Source organism: Stomoxys calcitrans, chromosome 1 (genome assembly GCF_963082655.1).
Source record: "Stomoxys calcitrans chromosome 1, idStoCalc2.1, whole genome shotgun sequence".
Taxonomy (NCBI): domain Eukaryota; kingdom Metazoa; phylum Arthropoda; class Insecta; order Diptera; family Muscidae; genus Stomoxys; species Stomoxys calcitrans.
Window position 1 is genome coordinate 140509609 of NC_081552.1, and position 19283 is coordinate 140528891.

Consider the following 19283-nt stretch of genomic DNA (forward strand, 5'->3'; position numbering starts at 1 on the left):
TCGTGCACTTGTCATACATATATCACCTGCATCCAAACTCTTTTACCGTTTCAACGGTTGTGTGTGGATTCAGGTGTTTGTAAAAATATTTTCCCACACTAAATGAATATATAATAGTATGTGTGTGCGTGTGTACACTCACAGCAGTAATACATTGTTATTGGGTGGCCAAGTACGTGGTCAAACATATCCATACCAATATCTATATTAACCTCGTCATCGTATCTTCTAGCTTCGCATTTAATCCGTAACACAAACAAAACCTTAAATGTCTGTCGTCTATGCAACATCCGATGAAAATCAAATATTCCATTCAATTAAACTCTATCTGGAACTCAAAGCCTTAGGAAAACACTGGGGCAAAACAAGAAAACAAACCGCTTTAATAGAGCTAGAATCAATGTGCCGGCGAATGGGAGCGAAAGAGCCAGCAGCCAACAAAAAGAAGAATTGACTGCAAGTCTAACTGGCTGGTTGGCGATCACTTTATCATCTTCGATTCCGTCGATCGATTGATCGTTCATTCATTCGATGTTACTTTCCATTCCACAGCCGCTCAAGCATGACTTGTCAACATCGGATGTTGATGTGGATGTAGATTGGATGTATGCATCATGTCCCCAGTCTAGCTGGCTACCCTGATGAGATACATTTTGCCGGTCATAAAGTGTCAAACATAAACACCAGGCCTGCGACCATAGTGTCCACGGCCCAAGTACACAATACAAAGATATTGTGGAAAGAATACAAAATTGTTGGCGCACAATGCGACGAAGCCAAGGGGCGAAGAGGAAAAAGCCCAAAACCAAACATACTCACGGAAATAAGAAAAACACTAAATGTTTATCAGAGGCTGGACAAATATTTGCTTTTCAAGTCGGGCATAATAAGTTTGAAATTGTTGGGCTTTCTTTCCCCCTCAACACTTAAACTACGAACATGCAATTCATTAGAACAACTTTGGATAGGCTACGCGAGAGAAGCATCTTAAACGCTTGTTGGTCGTAGTTGTTCATATAGCGTATAGCATGTAAGTGTGTGCTTGCATGTTGAAAGACGGCTGTTGCTCTTCAAACAGCTTGAAAAATTTCCAAATGCTAAGAAATACTTCCGGTATTACTATATCCGTATTGGTTTAGTGTGTCCTAAAAGTGTTATCTCGCCATTTTTATTACAATTTCTAAAAACTAACATTAGATTTTATACATAAAGGCTCTATTACACGGCATGTAGTTGTCTTATGACATGTCAAATTTAGCACATGTTGAGTTGTAAATGTCATGTGATACAAACGACCGACTAGCAGCGAACGAAAGCAAACCCAAATTAAATTGTTTTCACAAGTTTTCACAAATTTTTGGCTTAACCAGCTTTCTCACAACTTTTACGCACAAAAAAAAAACCAATTTTAGCTTAAATTTTTAGGTTATGTCATACGAAAATAACATACAGGTGTGATATCAAAAGTGATAAATCGTATCTTAATTGACAATTTGGACAAACATTTTCCATTACATGTGCATACAAAAAGTAACATGTCCTAAGGCATCTACATACCGTGTAATAGCGCCTTAAGCTTTATTCGCAATGTTTTGCAAAGCAATAAAGCACTTCACTAATTCAAAAAAAAAAAAAAAAAAAAAAGGACGGCACTTTGCCAATACCGGTTGGTATTATTTTAAATCACATTTTTGGCAAATATTTTTAATACACTTTGGTATCAAATTAATACCATTAGTATTCCTCTCATTGCGCCAGAAGTGTTGTTTAGCTTTGTATTTAAATTAATTTAATAAAATGTTTAAATACGTTTTGTGTGCGTAGAATATTGCAAATTTTGCCCATGAAGATTCCTCTAAGGAACAGGGGCAAACTTCGCATGTCAATGAGTGCAGTTCGACTCAAGTTTAAGCTCAATGATAAGCCGCCTTCTTTTTTTAGCCGAGTCCGAACGGCGACACCTCTTTGCGAGAGAAGTTTTTACATGGCATTGTACCTCAGAAATGTTGCCAGCATTAGGAGGGGAAAACAGCCGCTGAAAATTTTTTCTGATGGTCTCGCCAGGATTCGAACCTAGGCATTCAGCGTCATAGAAGGACCTCCTCTGCGCTGCGGTGGCCTCCTGTGTGCGTAGAAGTGCGTTCTAATACCCGCAGTAAGTGAAAATGGAAATAGTAAATACTTAAGGTAAGGTTAGGTTACGTTGCGGATATTGCCTCATGCCGCTATGGACATATACCCAAACCAGTATCGGCTTGTTGCGTGCTCTAAAAACTAAATGAAATCTAGAAAAAGAATATCTAAATCAGGAATTCAGTGGTACTAACAAAATCCTTAATTGTTTTTTATACTACGCCGCTAAATCGTTTCATGTCTAGTATCGCGAAACCGGGCAGTGGCATAAGACATGCTCCAACGTCTCATCATCTTTTCTATATGTCCTACACATGCTATCACTTGCCGCACCAGGTAACATAGGCAACATGAGTAGCAATTGAGGGCTACGAAGTAGTAGGTTACGATAGATATGCAAAAAGAATAAATTAAGCTCTAAAAAAGGAGAAATTTTTCAAAAAAAAAGAACATCGCACGATCGCCCTTCTGTTGGCCCAGGGGTCTTTGGCCCAAAAACGGACTTCTGATTGGTGTTCCTGGGGTCAACCCCCATCTACACACCAAATTTCAGCGAATCGGAGGTGCTCCCTGTAAATTGCGCTTTTGCGTAGTGACCTCGTAGTCCTTTGTGTTCCATTATGATGCCGAAAGCTATACTGACCTACTTCTTACTACCTTTCTGTAATAGACTCGTCTCCTCACGATCTGGATATCCCCAGGATATATTTTCGTCGTTCTACCAGTCATTTCGCTGTTCCACAGTGACACATGAGAGTTCACAAAACGTATATTCACACTGGCCGTCCTCGCGCTAATACAACAGCACCACACGCATTCCGTGGTCGCCCGGATCTCCGCCTGCAGGGCCATATTATGGTCAGGCAGTCGAGAACAGACCTCATTCCCTGGGTTCTCAATATGGAGCCCAAATCCACTCTGTACTCCAGCTTTGATCCATCTGTGTAGCATAAACTTCCAAATGGCAATACCAGGCATCCCATCCGAAACCTCTTTCATTCTTTTAAGGCAATAACCACCCGATTTGTCTGAATTTCCTTCGAGATGCATTGCTAACTCTTTAATGGCATGTGGCTGTTCTTCACCTCAGATGCGAATGGTTTGCTTGTCTACGTATTCATTTGACCAGAAATGAACATTGTCTCTGAACAAAATTTTTCGATAAAACAGTGGATTTCCATCGCCATTTATCACAAAGCATGCATTTTTGTAATACATTTCAACGAATTACCATCATTGCTCGTTTTTGAGTTTCCCCATGATGAAATGGCAGAATGGCACTTGTAACTTTCGCAGATGGAGTCTGTGCGAACTGTCGCAGTGCTGCCACCCCGAAAAACTTTACTCATAAAAGATCTCCCTTTTTTCGATTTCTTTTCATTAGATATGACATTAAGATTCGTTCTATCGCTGTGATCGGTAGAATCGTCTATTGAAATAGAAAACTTATATGTCGAACAACACATTTGGAGAAACTTCAATGAAACATGCATTCAAGAGTTTTTCAGATGATGACAAACAAAAAAGTCAATTGTTTTTTCTGCTTTCTTGGATTTGTGATTAACATGTCTATATCAAAAAAAGATAATTGTCCAAAATGTATTCTTTCAAACGAAATATACATTTAAATGTTACGGGGAGGAAGCAAATTTATGTCCAATGACATATGTACGTGGGAACAACTTAAACGAAATTAAAGACAAGATTATCATCTCACAAATCTGACCAGAAAATGAAAGACAAACCTTTAAAACAAAAAACTGCTCTTGCAGCACATTGCACTTTAACAGAGCGTACACTAAATTTTATAGATGTAGACATGCTAGCACAAGAATCTAATCAGAAAAGACGATTTACTTTAGAAATGTTACATACTATTGACACCCCACAAACAAACGCATGAACTTGAAGAAAGAAAGTTCATTTACAGGAATTTGGTACAAAAATACAGACAAAAATGATAGAGCTTTAGTCCAACCTGTGCGTTGTAAAGGAAAAGTTGATTGTTTTGTTTCAAAATGTAATTATTTTCAAATATATAAATGTTTTTATAATTTAAAATTTTTTTTTTGTAAAATTGCTTCTTTGTTAAATTTATAGTTAAAACCCTGATGAAGATCACCGATGGTGGTCGAAATATTGGTAAAAATTACAAATAAAACACCAACACCTCTTTGTATAAATTGTTCGATGATCTCGAGCCAAACCAAGAAGACAAAGTTATAAAATATTTATGCCTACATAAAAAGTGGAAAAAAATAATCAGTAAAATTAGGACACACAACATTAGGACACAATTGTTTTTAGAAGCAACACAATTGTTGATTTTTACGACAATCACATAACTCTGGGTGTTCATTTTCCTACAAACATATGTGTAGCCCACATCTTTGAGCCCACCACCACAAAGAATAGCTAAGCACTCTCAACAATCTATTCTGGTATGTGGGCAATAGATATATGAGTATGATGCATGTATCCTTAATAAACGACAACTAAATGCCTTAAATTCTCAGCTTTAAAAAATTCAACCAAATTCAATTTCTTAATTTCATATTTCTCTTTGCAGAAGCTTCGGTGCCAAATGTTCAAAATGTTGTCGTGGTATTTCAGCCTCTGATTGGGTTAGACGAGCGCGAGATTTGGTGTTTCATTTAGCCTGCTTTGCATGTGATCAATGTGGTCGGCAATTGTCAACGGGAGAACAATTTGCCCTCATGGAGGATCGGGTTTTGTGTAAATCACATTACCTGGAGACCGTGGAAGGAGGTACGACCTCCAGCGATGGTAAGTGCGACTCATCATTATGTCAGAGAGGTAGTCAAAAAATTGCTCCTTATAGGGACATACGCCACAGTCCATATGTTAAATGGTAGCTTAACCTTCAATGCAACATATGGCACGTGATTCTCTTTTAATCTATGAACCACGTGTATATACAATCATCATCCGTCCCATCAAAGGCGTAGCCAAATAAACATAAGTCTACAAAACCTTAACGCTAGCTGCGCTAGCAGTCAGTCAGAAAGTCATTTGCCTTGTTCGTCCAAACATCCTGTCGTTTCTCTCTTTTTTTGGCACCCACCGAATGAGTATATGCATGTGTGTGTAACAAAGTCAGTTTCGTTGCCAAACTTCCAAAGTTCTGACTCGTCCAGCCATCGGCTGGTAGACCAACAAGTTGACATAAAACGTGCTTCCCAAGCGGCATCAAACATAAAATGCATTCATTTGCGAAACGTTCCACATACCTGCACGGTATGACGGATTCCAGTGTGGGACGGTGGACTCTACAAATGCTTATGGTGTTTAACGCACACGAAGGGAGTATACTGTGACATGGTTGACAAACATTCGTTCCTTTTGACTCAAATTTATTTAAATCACGCATGAAATATTATGTCGCAAAGGGAGATGGGATGGAAAGTGAAGAACAAGTCGGGTAGGAGATGTAAATGCTTTTCAATTTGTCTGCAGCAGCAAATTGAAGGTGGCGATAATGAGGATTGTAGCTTGAAAATGCATTTCGTAGTGGCCGATCTTGTGATGCAACTCTAACTGTATATTATATGTTTCTATCTTTCAGATGGCTGTGATGGTGATGGCTACCACAAAAGTAAAACGAAAAGAGTTCGCACCACTTTTACCGAAGAGCAGTTACAAGTATTACAAGCCAACTTTCAAATAGACAGTAATCCCGATGGCCAGGATCTTGAGCGCATAGCCTCCGTGACAGGACTGAGTAAACGTGTCACCCAAGTCTGGTTTCAAAATTCCCGCGCCCGTCAGAAAAAACACATACATGCTGGTAAGAATAAAAGTAAGTAGTGTTAGTTGTAGCACTAGTGGTAGATTAGCGAGAGAATCTTATGTAATTGCAGCAGTTGATTGCCACTGCTGTCCCGGATTAAGCTGGGTGTAGTTTAGCTGATTTGTTTGTATTGTAGTATGTATTCCTAGCTATTTCGTTTGTATTTTCCCTCACGTCCGCTTTCGATCTGTACAAAGACATTTGTGAGATAAAATTGGTGATGGTGGTTGTGGTCATAGCTTAATAGAATTTTGGATGGCTTAGATACTTACATACTTATAGAAATATTCTCTACAACATATTTTTGATTATAGTGCGTGAACCTGAAGGAAATTCTTTTGCCCGCCACATAAACCTGCAGCTCACCTACTCCTTCCAGAATAATGCTCAAAACCCCATGCAACTGAATGGCAATAAAGCGGGATTGTATCCCGCTCACGGTAAGTACTAATAGACTTTAGATTTATTGCTAAAGAAAAATTAAACCCAACAGAACATTGGCATCTAATACACTGGTCAGCACCTCCATTTTTGCTGTTTTTTTCTTTTTGTCATATTTTATGTCACAAACGCGTCGTATGTCTACGATTGCGGTTTAGTAAAATAAGGAGACGCTTAAAGTTCGTATTACCCATGATTTGGCGAAATAACTATTTGCCAAGTATATATTTATTTATTCGCCCATGATTTGGCGAAATAACTATTTGCCAAGTATATATTTATTTATTGGTTTCATGATAGCTTAACACAATGAGAAATTTAATACTTATAAAAATTTGTGCTAGTGTATTTTGATATGGAGTGACCAAGGTGGCGTATGATGTATTGCACACATCGACACAATTATAAAAATTTATAATAATTTATAAGTGCAATTATAATAATTTATAAGTGCAATTTATATAGCACATTTTTAATGCTGTCTTATTTTTATAAAAGAAAGAAATGAAATTTGATTTTTTTTTGAAAAACAATTTGGGCCAAACATTTTCATTTGACATTATAGTTTCTGTTGAAAATGACAATTTAGAATTGCCAAATCAATGCATTTCCTATGGAAAAGAAGATATTGCAAGAGCTGCATACCAGAGAACTGCAAGCGGTGGTATTTTTCTGATTTGCGGTATACTCATCAAAATACGGCGCTAGTGGGTATCGCCACCGCAATTGATGCGGTGTTATGCTTACCACATTGGTCGGAGTGGCGAGCATTTGAATACTGATTTGAATTTCGTGTACCACCGCTTTCAACATCGTCTTTGTCTATGGCGGTGTTTTGAGTGAATGAAAGACGAGAACGAAAACACCGCAAACGCAGCATCATAATTACGGTGTTGCTTTTGCAACGATTAGCAAGCTTCTTTATTTTAACAAAAATATATGTTAATATTGCTTATATTTTATTTCGTTCGTGCATAGTAGTTTCAAACTTTTTTCTGTTAAAAACGAAATTGCGGTGAGAAGAAGAGAAGACGGAATGTGCCAACTACTGAGCAATAAGTTTCCTCCCCATCGTTACACCCAAACTACCAACTACGACTCCTAAACCACTAAAAGTTGCCCCGAATAAGAAAGCGATTTTTGCAGCCAAATTCGCTGCTGAAACTTCCACCGATGACATGTTATTTTATATAAAATCATAGATTGACATTGATGTCGAATTGAGTGTTTACAAATTTAAGTACCATGAAAGGCATAGCTAAGCTTCTTTCCGAATCATTGTTCCAGAAGACATTTTTGAAGTCGTTATAAAGCCTGATTTTTGGCCCGCTAAGGCATTTATCCGATAATATATCTTTAAAGATACGCCTCGATCTGATGTTGTTTACCTCCCAACTAATTCTAACTCTGAAATTATGCCAAAAAACTGAATTTATCATTTGCTGCTGATCACATATCTCTAGTATATCAAAATGTTAGAGGGTTAAATACAAAACTATCGTCTCTTTACTCAGATAGCTTTATTTTCGATTATCATATCATCGCTTTTACTGAAACTTGGCTTCAGAATAAGGTATACGATTCTGAAATATTACATTCCAAATATCAAATATATAGGCGTGATCGGAACGATAGAATTAAAAAATCTGGCGGTGGTGTGCTAATAGCGGTATCCACTGAATTTCCTTCTGAAGAAATAATAGTGGAATCTTCCTTGGATATTGAATTTGTACCCGTAAAGATATTTTTGAAAAATGTTTCAATATTTATTTCATGTTATTATATCCCACCCTCTTCATGCGAGAATATTTATGTAAAACACGTATCTGCAATCCAATAAGCATCTCAGTCGTCTCAACCAAGAGACACATTGATTGCCCTTGGTGATTTTAATCTACCTCAAATTAACTTGATTCATTCGTCCGAGTCAAAAGATTTAACACCCGTGATACCAAATGGCATTTCTAATGAATGCATCGGCATATTGTTACATTTTGGTCTTTTTCAAATTAATTACATAAACAATTCATTTTCTAAATTACTCGATCTTGTTTTCGTTAATCAACCATCTGAGTTATGTTCAAGTTCTAATAATCCGGTTGTAAGTCCTGAGGATAGATATCATCCGACACTCAAATTACTTATACCCTATCCCACTCTTAAAGTTAAAAGAGATGTAGCAATTGAAAAAGTGTACTGTTTTGCTAAAACTGATTACATCAAACTGAACTCACTACTCTCATCTGTTCATTGGAATGAAATTTTCAGATCTAAAAATATCAATGAAATGATTTCACCTTTTTATACTGTGCTACTTGACTTCATTTCTCAATCTGTCCCTAAAACTACTTTTTGCAACGCTTCTGGTCCTCCATGGAATACAACCAATCTTTCTAGGCTGAAGAATAAGAAGAATAAATTATATAAAAGGTTTAAACGCTCAGGGTCAACGTGTGACTTTTCGATGTATTCATTAACAAGATGCGAATATAATAAAGAAAACAAATTGGCGTATGTTATTTGAATAAAATTAGAAATCAAATCCTAAATCCTTCTACAAATTTGTGAATTCAAAGCGCCATTCTAATAGCTTACCGAACTTTCTTCGATATAAAGCTAAAGTAGCTGATAACGATTCAGGCATTGCCGACATCTTTGCAAACTTTTTCAGCACTACTTACTCAGATAATTATTATGATTTATGTGGAACATATCCATACACAATCAACAATTCAGCTTTTATAGACGTGTCAGGGATTGGCGAAAACGTAGTACTTGAAAATTTAAGGTCACTGAAGAAAACCCGGTCCAGATGGAATTCCATCGAAAATTTTAAAACATTGCGCTCTCGAACTTTTGTATCCCCTTTGTACACTTTTCAACAGTTCATTAAAGCATGGATATCTGCCGGAATTGTGGAAGCAATCTTATATAAGACTGTTATTTAAAGCCGGAAATCGCATTGAGGTTTCTAATTACAGGGGCATTTCAATTTTGAATGCTTTTCCGAAGCTATTAGAGAAAATTCTGACTGACACTATTTCACATTAAGTCTCTTCTATATTGTCTCCCTACCAACATGGGTTCCGGAAATCGAAATCGACGATAACAAATATTTTAGAATATACTTGTTTGGTCAACGATGGCTTTAGGGAACGATGGCTTTAGGTCAGAAGTAATCTCGAGTACGGTTCAGTGGTATGGGATCCGTACTACAATATTCATTCTGTTTTGATAGAATCGGTTCAAAAATAAATTTCTATTATTTTGTCTCCGTCGAAATGGGTGGGACAGAAGTTCATTACCTTCGTATGAGTACCGATTAAATCTTATAAAGTTTCCTACATTAAAAAGTCGTAGAACGATGCTAAACATTGCGTTTTTGACTAAATAAATTCATGGTCAAATAGATTCCTGCTTTCTTTTGAGTCGAATTTTCTTTAACGTTCTTATCAGACCTACCAGCTATTTTGATCTTTTGAAAATTTCTTATTATAAAACCAACTATGCCAATAATGATCCTCTTCGGCACAGATAGATCTAAAGGGTGATTGTTTTCAGGTTAGGATTTTCATGCATTAGTATTTGACAGATCACGTGGGATTTCAGACATGGTGTCAAAGAAAAAGATGCTCAGTATGCTTTGACATTTCATCATGAATAGACTTACTAACGAGCAACGCTTGCAAATCATTGAATTTTATTACCAAAATCAGTGTTCGGTTCGAAATGTGTTCATTCACCTGTTCCACTAAGGAACAGGGGCAAACTTCTCACATATCAATGAGTGCAGTACGATTCAAGTTTAAGCTCAATGATAAGGGGCCTCCTTTTTATAGCCGAGTCCGAACGGCGTGCCGCAGTGCGACACCTCTTTGGAGAGAAGTTTTACATAGCATAGTACCTCACAAATGTTGGCAGCATTAGGAGGGGAAAACCACCGCTGAATTTTTTTTTTTCTGATGGTCTCGCCAGAATGACGCGTTTAGCGTCATAGGCGGACAAGCTAACCTCTGTGCTACGGTGGCCTTCTACAATACACAGAATACAAATTTACCTACATATTTAATCTACACTTCTAGGTCTCATGGGTGTACCTTGATTTCATTTATACTCCACGTTGTTGGCATACGCATCTTGCCAATACATTTCGGTTGAATGCAGTGCATATTTTAAAAAGTTAAGATTGTGCAGCCATACAATCACTCAGCCTAAAAGGTTTTTTTTTTCATTTTTATTTATTATTTGTAGGATTCGTACCCTCTTCTTTTCATTTATGCGTCATATTGTTATAATCAGGTTCTACATCCGTTTGGTAGGAATTGAAGGAGGGGCGAGCTCTAGAAGCTTGGCTTTATATAGCCATTTCAGGTGCTTATCATACTTACTGCTAAGAGCTCTTACATGTGAACGCAACAAATTTTTACCCTACTGCCATATATCCTTCATTTGAATATAATATTGCCATTATTGGGCTATAAGTCTACTTAAGTATAAGGCGGACTCTCAGCCACTCGTTAAATGTTTGAAAGTTACGTTTGTACTCTACTCCTAAAAGCAGTTCATTTAGACTCAGATTTTGTTAAATCGGCAACTTGTCCTTTCGAGGACGTTCGGATTTTTGGTCCAAAATTGGGCTGAAACTAAGGGAGTGTTCTGTTACGACTGCTAACAATAGTGCCAAGTATGGTCAAAATCGATTTGCAACCTCATATAATGGCTCCCATATAAACCGAGTAAAACTATCGTCCGATTGGTCATCGACTGAAATGTTTTTTATTACTTACAATGACAACATTAAAATGCACCAATTGACGGAATAAGACTCAAGTTTTTATGAAAAAAAACTGTAATCTTTGCATTTTTTTCTTTAGGGGAAAAACAATACAATTGGGGATTTTTTGGGGAATTTTGTTTGAAATTGTGGGTATCTGTCTCAAATAAATCTGGCAACCATGCCACACATAAGGTATGCTTTGGAAAACAACCAACAACAATTTACTGTGTTTATGCTTCTTCTTCTTCTTTTATTGAACTTATCAGTGTGAACATAGGGCATCCACAAGCATTCTCCATCGAGCTCTATCGTTGGCCAAAGCCTTGGTTGATTCCACGATATATGGGTTGATTCCAACTCTCTTTTCATACAGCGGATCCATGTGTTTTTCGGGCGTCCCCTCTCTCGCTGTCCTTGAGGTTTCCAGTCTAGAACACTTTTCGCTATATCATCGCGCGATCGGCGTAGGATATGACCCAACCAAGTCCATTTTCTCTTCCGGATTTCTACATCGACAGGGGAAGTGTTTGTTTTTATTTGCAATTCTTCATTGCAAATACGGTTTGGCCAGAATATGGAAAGTATTCGTATTGTAGATTTGATATATGCGCATTGTTTCGAACTCATAAAGGCGAAACTGGAACGACTAAATGTAAATGCTGCCAAAGTTGGCCTGGGGATAAACATAGCAAAGACCAAATTGAGTCGTGTGGGAACATCAAATCTGACACCTCTCACTATGAACGACCATATCATTGAAGGCGTTGACAACTTTTCCTATCTTGGCAGCAAAATAACAAAGGACGGGAGATCAGAGGTGGACGTATCAACAAGGCTAGAAGCGCCTTTCTCTAACTCAACAGAGTTTGGAGATGCAGTGACATCTCACATAATGCAAAAGTCAGAATCTTCAACAGTAGTGTGAAAGTTATTTTATTATATGGTTGCACACTTGGAGTTTGACACAAGCGACTACCCGTTAAGTCCAAGTTTTCATAAATCGCTGCCTTGTTGAGCACTATCCTGGGCTCAAAATTCCTACAAAAAAGTAGGTCTTGGGGTATACAATTGCTTTAATGGTTTCGGCAAAATTTGACTTTGATAACCGTTTTTTTTATTAGTTTTTTATTTAAAGATGACAAATTGTCCAACTTTTTAAGGGACAATTTCCTTCAGTAAAATATATTTTTCTTGATATTAGGGATTGCTTATTTTAAATGGTAGTTTAGTAGATTCTTAACTTATTAGAGACAAAAATCTAAAATGGATGTCAAAATATCGCCGAAAGTTGGAAATTGAATTTGAGATGAGGCAACAGTGTACCTTAGTTAAAGACCTAAAGCAGCCTCATGAGTAGCAGCGTCTTTAAATATCTATTTTTTATGTTAATATGCTAAGGGCGGGTTTATCGTAGAAAAAATAAAGTTCTTTCTAACTTCTAACTAACTAACTAACTTCTTAGCTAATCGGAACATTAATTTATCGTGGCGATGAACCTCCTGTTAACAAATTTGGTTTTCCCGTAAACTTTAAAGGTAATTTATTAAGTAGCAATCAGCAATTATAGTGTTCGTGTTCACAAAAATTTACACAAACGTTTACGGAGAGAGGTTACTTTTTGCAATGAGAGAGATTGTGAGAGTGAAAAACATTTGGAGAGTTTTGTAAATAAGAGGGTGCAAATTTTTACTGGCAAATTGTAACTGGATAAGTACGCGAACACACTTAATATTACGCAGCTATTGGTTAACAAAAAACAGCTGTATATATCGGGTCGATAAGACACTAACCGGTATCCATCTGCCGCTTAAGGTTTATCATAAGGATAAGTAATAAGCATATATTCAGAAAACCAAATTCCTTTAACCAGAAGAATATCAATACGATAAATTGTAACCGGAGATTAAAAAACCTGGCTTTATACTCATCCTAATTTCAAATTTTATACCCATCACCGAAGGATGGGCATATATTCATTTTGTAATATCGTTATGCAACACATCGAAATATCCATTGCCGACCCTTTTAAATATATATATTCTTGATCGTCGTAAAAATCTAGGACGATCTAGCCATGTCCGCTACAGTCTTTAAAAATAGAGATATTGAGATGAAATTTGCACAGATTCTCTTTTTGTCTAAAGGCAGGCTAAGTCTTCGGGTTGACCAAGTTTATTGATGGCAGCCTCTGGCCTTCTCCGCCAAATCGTCTACCGAGTACCAGTGTTAGCTTAGAATAATTGGTAGTTGATATAGTTCTGTCCAGAAACTTTGTTCCGGGTCGTTCTTGGCTCCTGAATTAAGGCAATATGAATCTTGCCCTTGCGGATTTTTTCCATCAGAGTATGAGTCTTGCTCCGGTGGAGGTTTATCTGGATTACCTCAATCATTGGTACTCCAGTAGATGGGCATCTTGATATTTTAGTATTGGGATTTTTGCTTATCATAGTCTTTCCAATATAGAGAGAGGTAGTGATTGTCTCGTCGGTAGCCTCCTATTCGTTGGGCGGTATTGTGTCACCTGCCACTGCACGGCCTGATGTCTCAATATGAGGATTTCTGCCTATCCTACTCTTCCCAATCTTGAAAAAAAAAAACAACCTTGCTCTCGTAGTGCGCCATGCCTTCAGTCTTAGCCAAACTCGTCACAGAGACTTGATCAATGACAACCACAAAGAGAGTTCCTTCCTCCTTCTCCTCCCAGTGGAAGACCTCCTACTTCTCTGCGACCAAGAATCCTGACATGCGTTTTGCTTGCCCAAGAATCCCAACATGCGTTCCGTCGCAAATTTACTCCCCCGCCCCTTGATGAAGACCGTCGCCTTTGTGAGCTGAGTGATGTCCATCTTTCTCACGAGGTCGAGCTTTGCGCCCTCCCAGGGAGCTGTTGCACGGTATCAATACATTCCGCCGACGCAAAACGCAGCGTAAAGATGTCCCCTCTATACTCGCAGCTCATTATTTGTATGGGTGGACCCTCTTTAGAGTGCCACACATGTTCGAAAATACGCTAGTAAACCACATCCTTCACTTGGGACTGATGATCTGGTGAAATCCTACCAGATGCACTGCCGATATTGATGACTGCATATGTCAGCTTATCTTTATTGTGCTTCCTTGCCACTCTGGCGTAAGAGGGTGGCTCCTTATCATTCTCAGCGACAATCTTCCCCTTCTGTGATGGCTGTGGCCTACTTTTTCTTCTTCAGCATTTAGGCAATGTTGAGCCTTTCGATGGATCTGATTCTTTTTCCAGCTTCCGTAGAAGTGCTTGGAATGTCAGTTCTATCCCTTCCAGCATTCCGCAGTTTCACCCGATTGGGCTGCCGGTACATACTCCTCTATCTCCTTCGTCGTGCCCCAGATCGTTTTCATGATCAGCTTGTGAGCTTAGCAAAGCCATCGCTCACTTCTGCCGTCATCACGCTACCCTCATCTCTCGATGCGGCTGCGATGATTGTTTCATTGACAAAGTCACTATCTGAATCCGAGTCAGAAACACCACCTGTACTTAAAGGCTGGGGACGAAATGTGCATCCCTCTGGTTCATCCGTCTCTTCCTCATTAATCAGTCTGACGACTAGTTGTGCGCTTGAAGCATTACTCTCGACTATAGGTGCCAAGACACCCACACCTATAGGAGCGGAGGACAGCTTTGGAGATAACTGATCTCTTGATTTAAGGTCTTGGGCCCATAACGACGCATATATTATCAGATTTCGCTAGATATTGGCACAGTGAGTTGTGTTAGACCCCTCGATATCCTTCTTGAAGATGGCTCAGATCGGTCCAGATTTGGATATAGCTGCCATAGAGTCCGATCTCTCGATTTAAGGTATTGACCCAATTTCGCTGAAATTTGTCACAGCGACTTATGTTAGGCTATTCGACGTTCGTGTGCTACATGGTTCAGATCCGTCTATATTTGAACATAGCTGCCAAAAAGACAAATATTGCACTAAAATTGAACAGTGACTTGTATTTATTAGACTACTCAACCTCCATGCCGAATTTGGTCCAACTCGGTCGATATTTCGATATGTCTGCTATGAGTGCATAAATAATGCTTTTTTCACCGGACTATGACGAAAGGTGGTTTACATATATATCCGAGGTGGTGGGTATCCAATGTTCGGCCCGGCCGAACTTAAAGCTTTTTCACTTGTTTTTATACCCTCCACCATAGGATGGTGGGTATACTAATTTCGTCATTCTGTTTGTAACTACTCGAAATATTCGTTTGAGACCCCATAAAGTATATATATTCTTGATCGTCGCTACATTTTATGTCGATCTAGCCATGTCCGTCCGTGTCTGCCGCTTGAAATTTTGCAGAAATACTTCTTATTAGTGTAGGTCGGTTGGTATTGTTAATGGGTCATATCGGTCAATGTTTTGATATAGCTGCTATATAAACCGATCTTGGGTCTTGACTTCTTGAGCCTCTAGAGTGCGCAATTCTTATCCGATTGGGATGAAATTTTGCACGACGTGTTTTGTTATGACATCCAACAACTGTGCCAAGTATGGTTCAAATCGGTTCATAACCCGATATAGCTGCCATATAATCCGATCTTGGGTCTTGACTTCTTGAGCCTCTAGAGTGCGCAAATCTTATCCGATTGGAATGAAATTCTGCACGACGTGTTTTATTATGATATACAATATATAGATGTCATATGAACATATCTGGGGACTTGACTTTTTGAGCTTCTAGGGGGCGCAATGCCTATCCGATTTGGCTTAAATTTTGCAAGACGTATTTTTTTCTTACTTTCAACAACTGTGTCAAATAAGGTTTAAATCGGTTCATTACCTGATATAGCTGCCATATGAACCGATCTGGGATCTTGACTTCTTGAGCCTCTAGAGGTCCCAATTATTATCCGATTTGCCTGAAATTTTTTACGACGTTGTCTCTCATGACCATCAACATACGTTTATTATTGTCTGAATCGGTCTATTGCCCGATTCAGCTCCCATATAAATCGATCTCTCTATTTTACTTCTTGAGCTCCCAAAGGGCGCAATTCTTATTCGAATTGGCTGACATTTTACACAGGTCTCCAACATATAATATAATTGTGGTCCAAACCGGACCATATGTTGATATCGCTCTAATAGCAGAGCAAATCTTTTCTTATATCCTTTTTTTGCTTAAGAGGAGATGCCGGGAAAAGAACTCGACAAATGCGATCCATGGTGGAGGGTATATAAGATTCGGCCCGGTCGAACTTAGCACGCTTTTACTTGTGTTATATTATGAGCGATTTTAACATTCGGGTTCCTAAATTGCAAAAATTCTCGTTCAATAGAGAAATACACAATTCACAACTGAGTAATTCGGCCCAGCGTATATTTTAAAAATTGACCATGTTATTAAGAAATCACAGAAAAACCCATGCCAGAATTTTAATATATTCAAGTTCAACTATTTATACCTCCTTAACGGTACAGTTTTAGATCTAATCAAGTTCTTTCGCCAGAGTCGAGTAGAAAGTTGGAGAAGGGGCAAGTGGTCACCTTTGACTCCCTGACACCCTATAGACCAAAAACACCGTTTTCCTTAAGGCATATCCTATATGCTAGAAATTATTATATATAAATGTTATTTCCAATATTTTGTTGGTTTGACTCACTGTGCGACGTTAGCATAGTTAAACCCATCAAAATACAGCGATTGTGTGGTCATGTTGTCAGAATGAATGAAGAAAATCCAGCAAAGAAGTCTTTTGAAGCCAAAACTCCAATGAGAGGATCAAGTGGTGAAAGCTTAGTGTCAGAGATTGGAGAAGGAGAGCAGAAGATCGAGGCGTTCGGAAAGCTATTCTAAGTCCGGGTAATGGGACAAATGTTCCGTCATAGCCGATTATTGTAAGTAAAGTAAATTTTTGTGGAATATTTCGATCAGCCACAAACTCATTTTAAAGAATTTTTAACCCTTTAAAAAATGGAACTTAAAGACCTCTTTTGTGAGTCGCTCGAGGGTTTACATGATCCACAAAAACATTGCTCGCAGTCTTTTCAGTAATATTGCCGAGTACATCTTAAACCTAAATTGAAAGATCTGCAAGCAATCGTAAAAATTTAAAAAAAAATGTCCTGAATGTGGGAAACTTAGCCCTCGTGTTTTTAGTTATATTTCTCCTCTTTTTGTCTCTTCATTCACAATCTGTGCAGCTTTTCCTGTTATTTTCGGGAGAGTTGAATTTTTGCTCTACATTGTAATTTTATCGTAATTTTACTAATAACACAAATACGAATGTTTTTATTTTCAGAATCTTCAATGGATGAATTATCACAGGACTCCAGTGTGCATTGTATGCAAAGTGAAGTGTGACTCAACCTGTTAGAACCGAATTAGATCAATTAATTCCTACCTTATTATTATCAGCATTTTTACAAAATATTGCAAATATTTTAGAGGATAAAAAGTACTAAAATATTACGTCCTAAACCTAGTCAAAATTGCAAAATCGTCCAACTCTAAACAAAGGAAAAAACATGAAAAAAACTTCAGTCAACCTTGAATCGCACAAAATGAATGTCATGATATTTCGTTGAAACGAAAAAGGAACTACCCATTTGGCTCAAATCAGTGACTAAATTTATGTATACAACTAAGTTAAGACGTGTGTGTGTGTGTGTGTGTGTATAGTCCCGTCCTTTCTCCTATTTTGTTTTACTTAACCACAACCCAGAGAATGTTTGTACGAGCAACAAGATGCAATTGCTTGGTCTGTTTTTGTTTTTAGTCTTTAAATCGAACTACAATACATACAAGCAAGGAAGACAAATCCTTAGTTAAATTCTAATAAAAGTTTATTTTTTTTTATATATGTATATATATATATATATTGAAACACACAAACACATTAAATGAAAGCAAACAGAGAAAAGCCTTTCCGCCAGATATTTCCAAAAGTGCTTAAAGTGCTTTTTTAATTATTGTAAGAGTATGTGGATCGGTTGAGAAGTTTGACGTAGCCTATCTTTGGCTGCGACAAGTTTCCATGAAATGTTGTCACTTTTCAAAATCATAAATACTTGAATGGTCCATTGGTTGGATTGTATGATTGTAGGCAACACTGTTCTAATCATTAGCGTAATTCCGTGAAGATATAATATTTGCCTGTCGGATAATATCAATCGGCACATCTGCGAAACAATTTTAAAAGAGGCGTAACCTTTCAATTTTGTCCACCATTTGAGTTTTTTATTTGATTTGAATGCCAATCTGGTACACGTATCAGTTTGCGTTTTATCGCTACGCAATTGAGACTATATCAGATGGGTATTCAATATCCAGTTAAGCGTCTCAACCAATCCACATTCCTGATTTGTATCGAGTTGAATACAACTCGTTTAGATAATAGATGTTTTGTATATACATATTTGCCTGCCCCAATGAGTGTCTGTACGAGTACATATGTATGTTTATGTATGCTATATCATTCTCTAGTAACATGTATCCTTGGACACATGTATAAATGTGCCCGTAGATCTGGCAGCAGTATTAGTGTTTAGCCTAACACTGAGAAAAACTACAAGGAAGTGTTATAAAGTTAAATACCACAACTTCAAAGATACATTAGTGGATTTTGGTTATACCGTTTGTTCGAAATCGACTTTAAAGCATTGGAATAAAGAATTTAAAGGATTTGCTTGATATAATGATTGCATGTGCTAAGACCGAAACATAATGAGTGCTTTGAGTTTTATTTTCGGCTTCAAGCTCCTTTGAAAGGCTTCTTCGTTTATGGTAAACCACCTACATAGAACGCATGGCATACTTGCCCTTAATCGAACGTTTGTGTTAATGATAATATATCGTCGACTTAGTGCTTTCTTGATCCATACGCCATTTTCAAGTTAGGATCGGTTTTCGTGATCTAAAGACTTGCCTTTTCAGAATCACTAAGAAGATCTCACACATCTTATTTTGATTTCGAGGGCACTGGCGACTATTCTAGACATCCGACCCACTGACATACAGATTAAGTGTGAGGCGGCCACTGCGGCTATGAGACTTAAGGTGATGGGAGCAGCTCATACCATCGCGGTATAATAAACTTAGTTAACCCGAAGCCTTTCGGGTCGACGCAGTCCGAGTTAAAGGAG

The 19283-nt window shown here is 37.9% G+C and overlaps 1 protein-coding gene across 2 annotated transcripts in view; it reads left to right on the forward strand.

The window, feature by feature from the left end:
* The window catches only part of LOC106085333 (LIM/homeobox protein Awh), a 101817-nt gene extending 83869 nt beyond the window's left edge, over nt 1–17948 (forward strand). Inside the window, exons 3-6 of one of the 2 annotated variants that reach the window (XM_013249551.2) lie at nt 4703–4920; nt 5720–5953; nt 6259–6384; nt 17441–17948. In XM_013249551.2, the coding sequence (XP_013105005.1) occupies nt 4703–4920; nt 5720–5953; nt 6259–6384; nt 17441–17502 (640 nt within the window). In that variant the 3' untranslated portion in view covers nt 17503–17948. The remainder of the gene's footprint in view (nt 1–4702; nt 4921–5719; nt 5954–6258; nt 6385–17440) is intronic. The other variant, XM_013249552.2, reaches the window with a different exon arrangement.
* The last annotated feature ends 1335 nt before the right edge of the window (nt 17949–19283 follow it).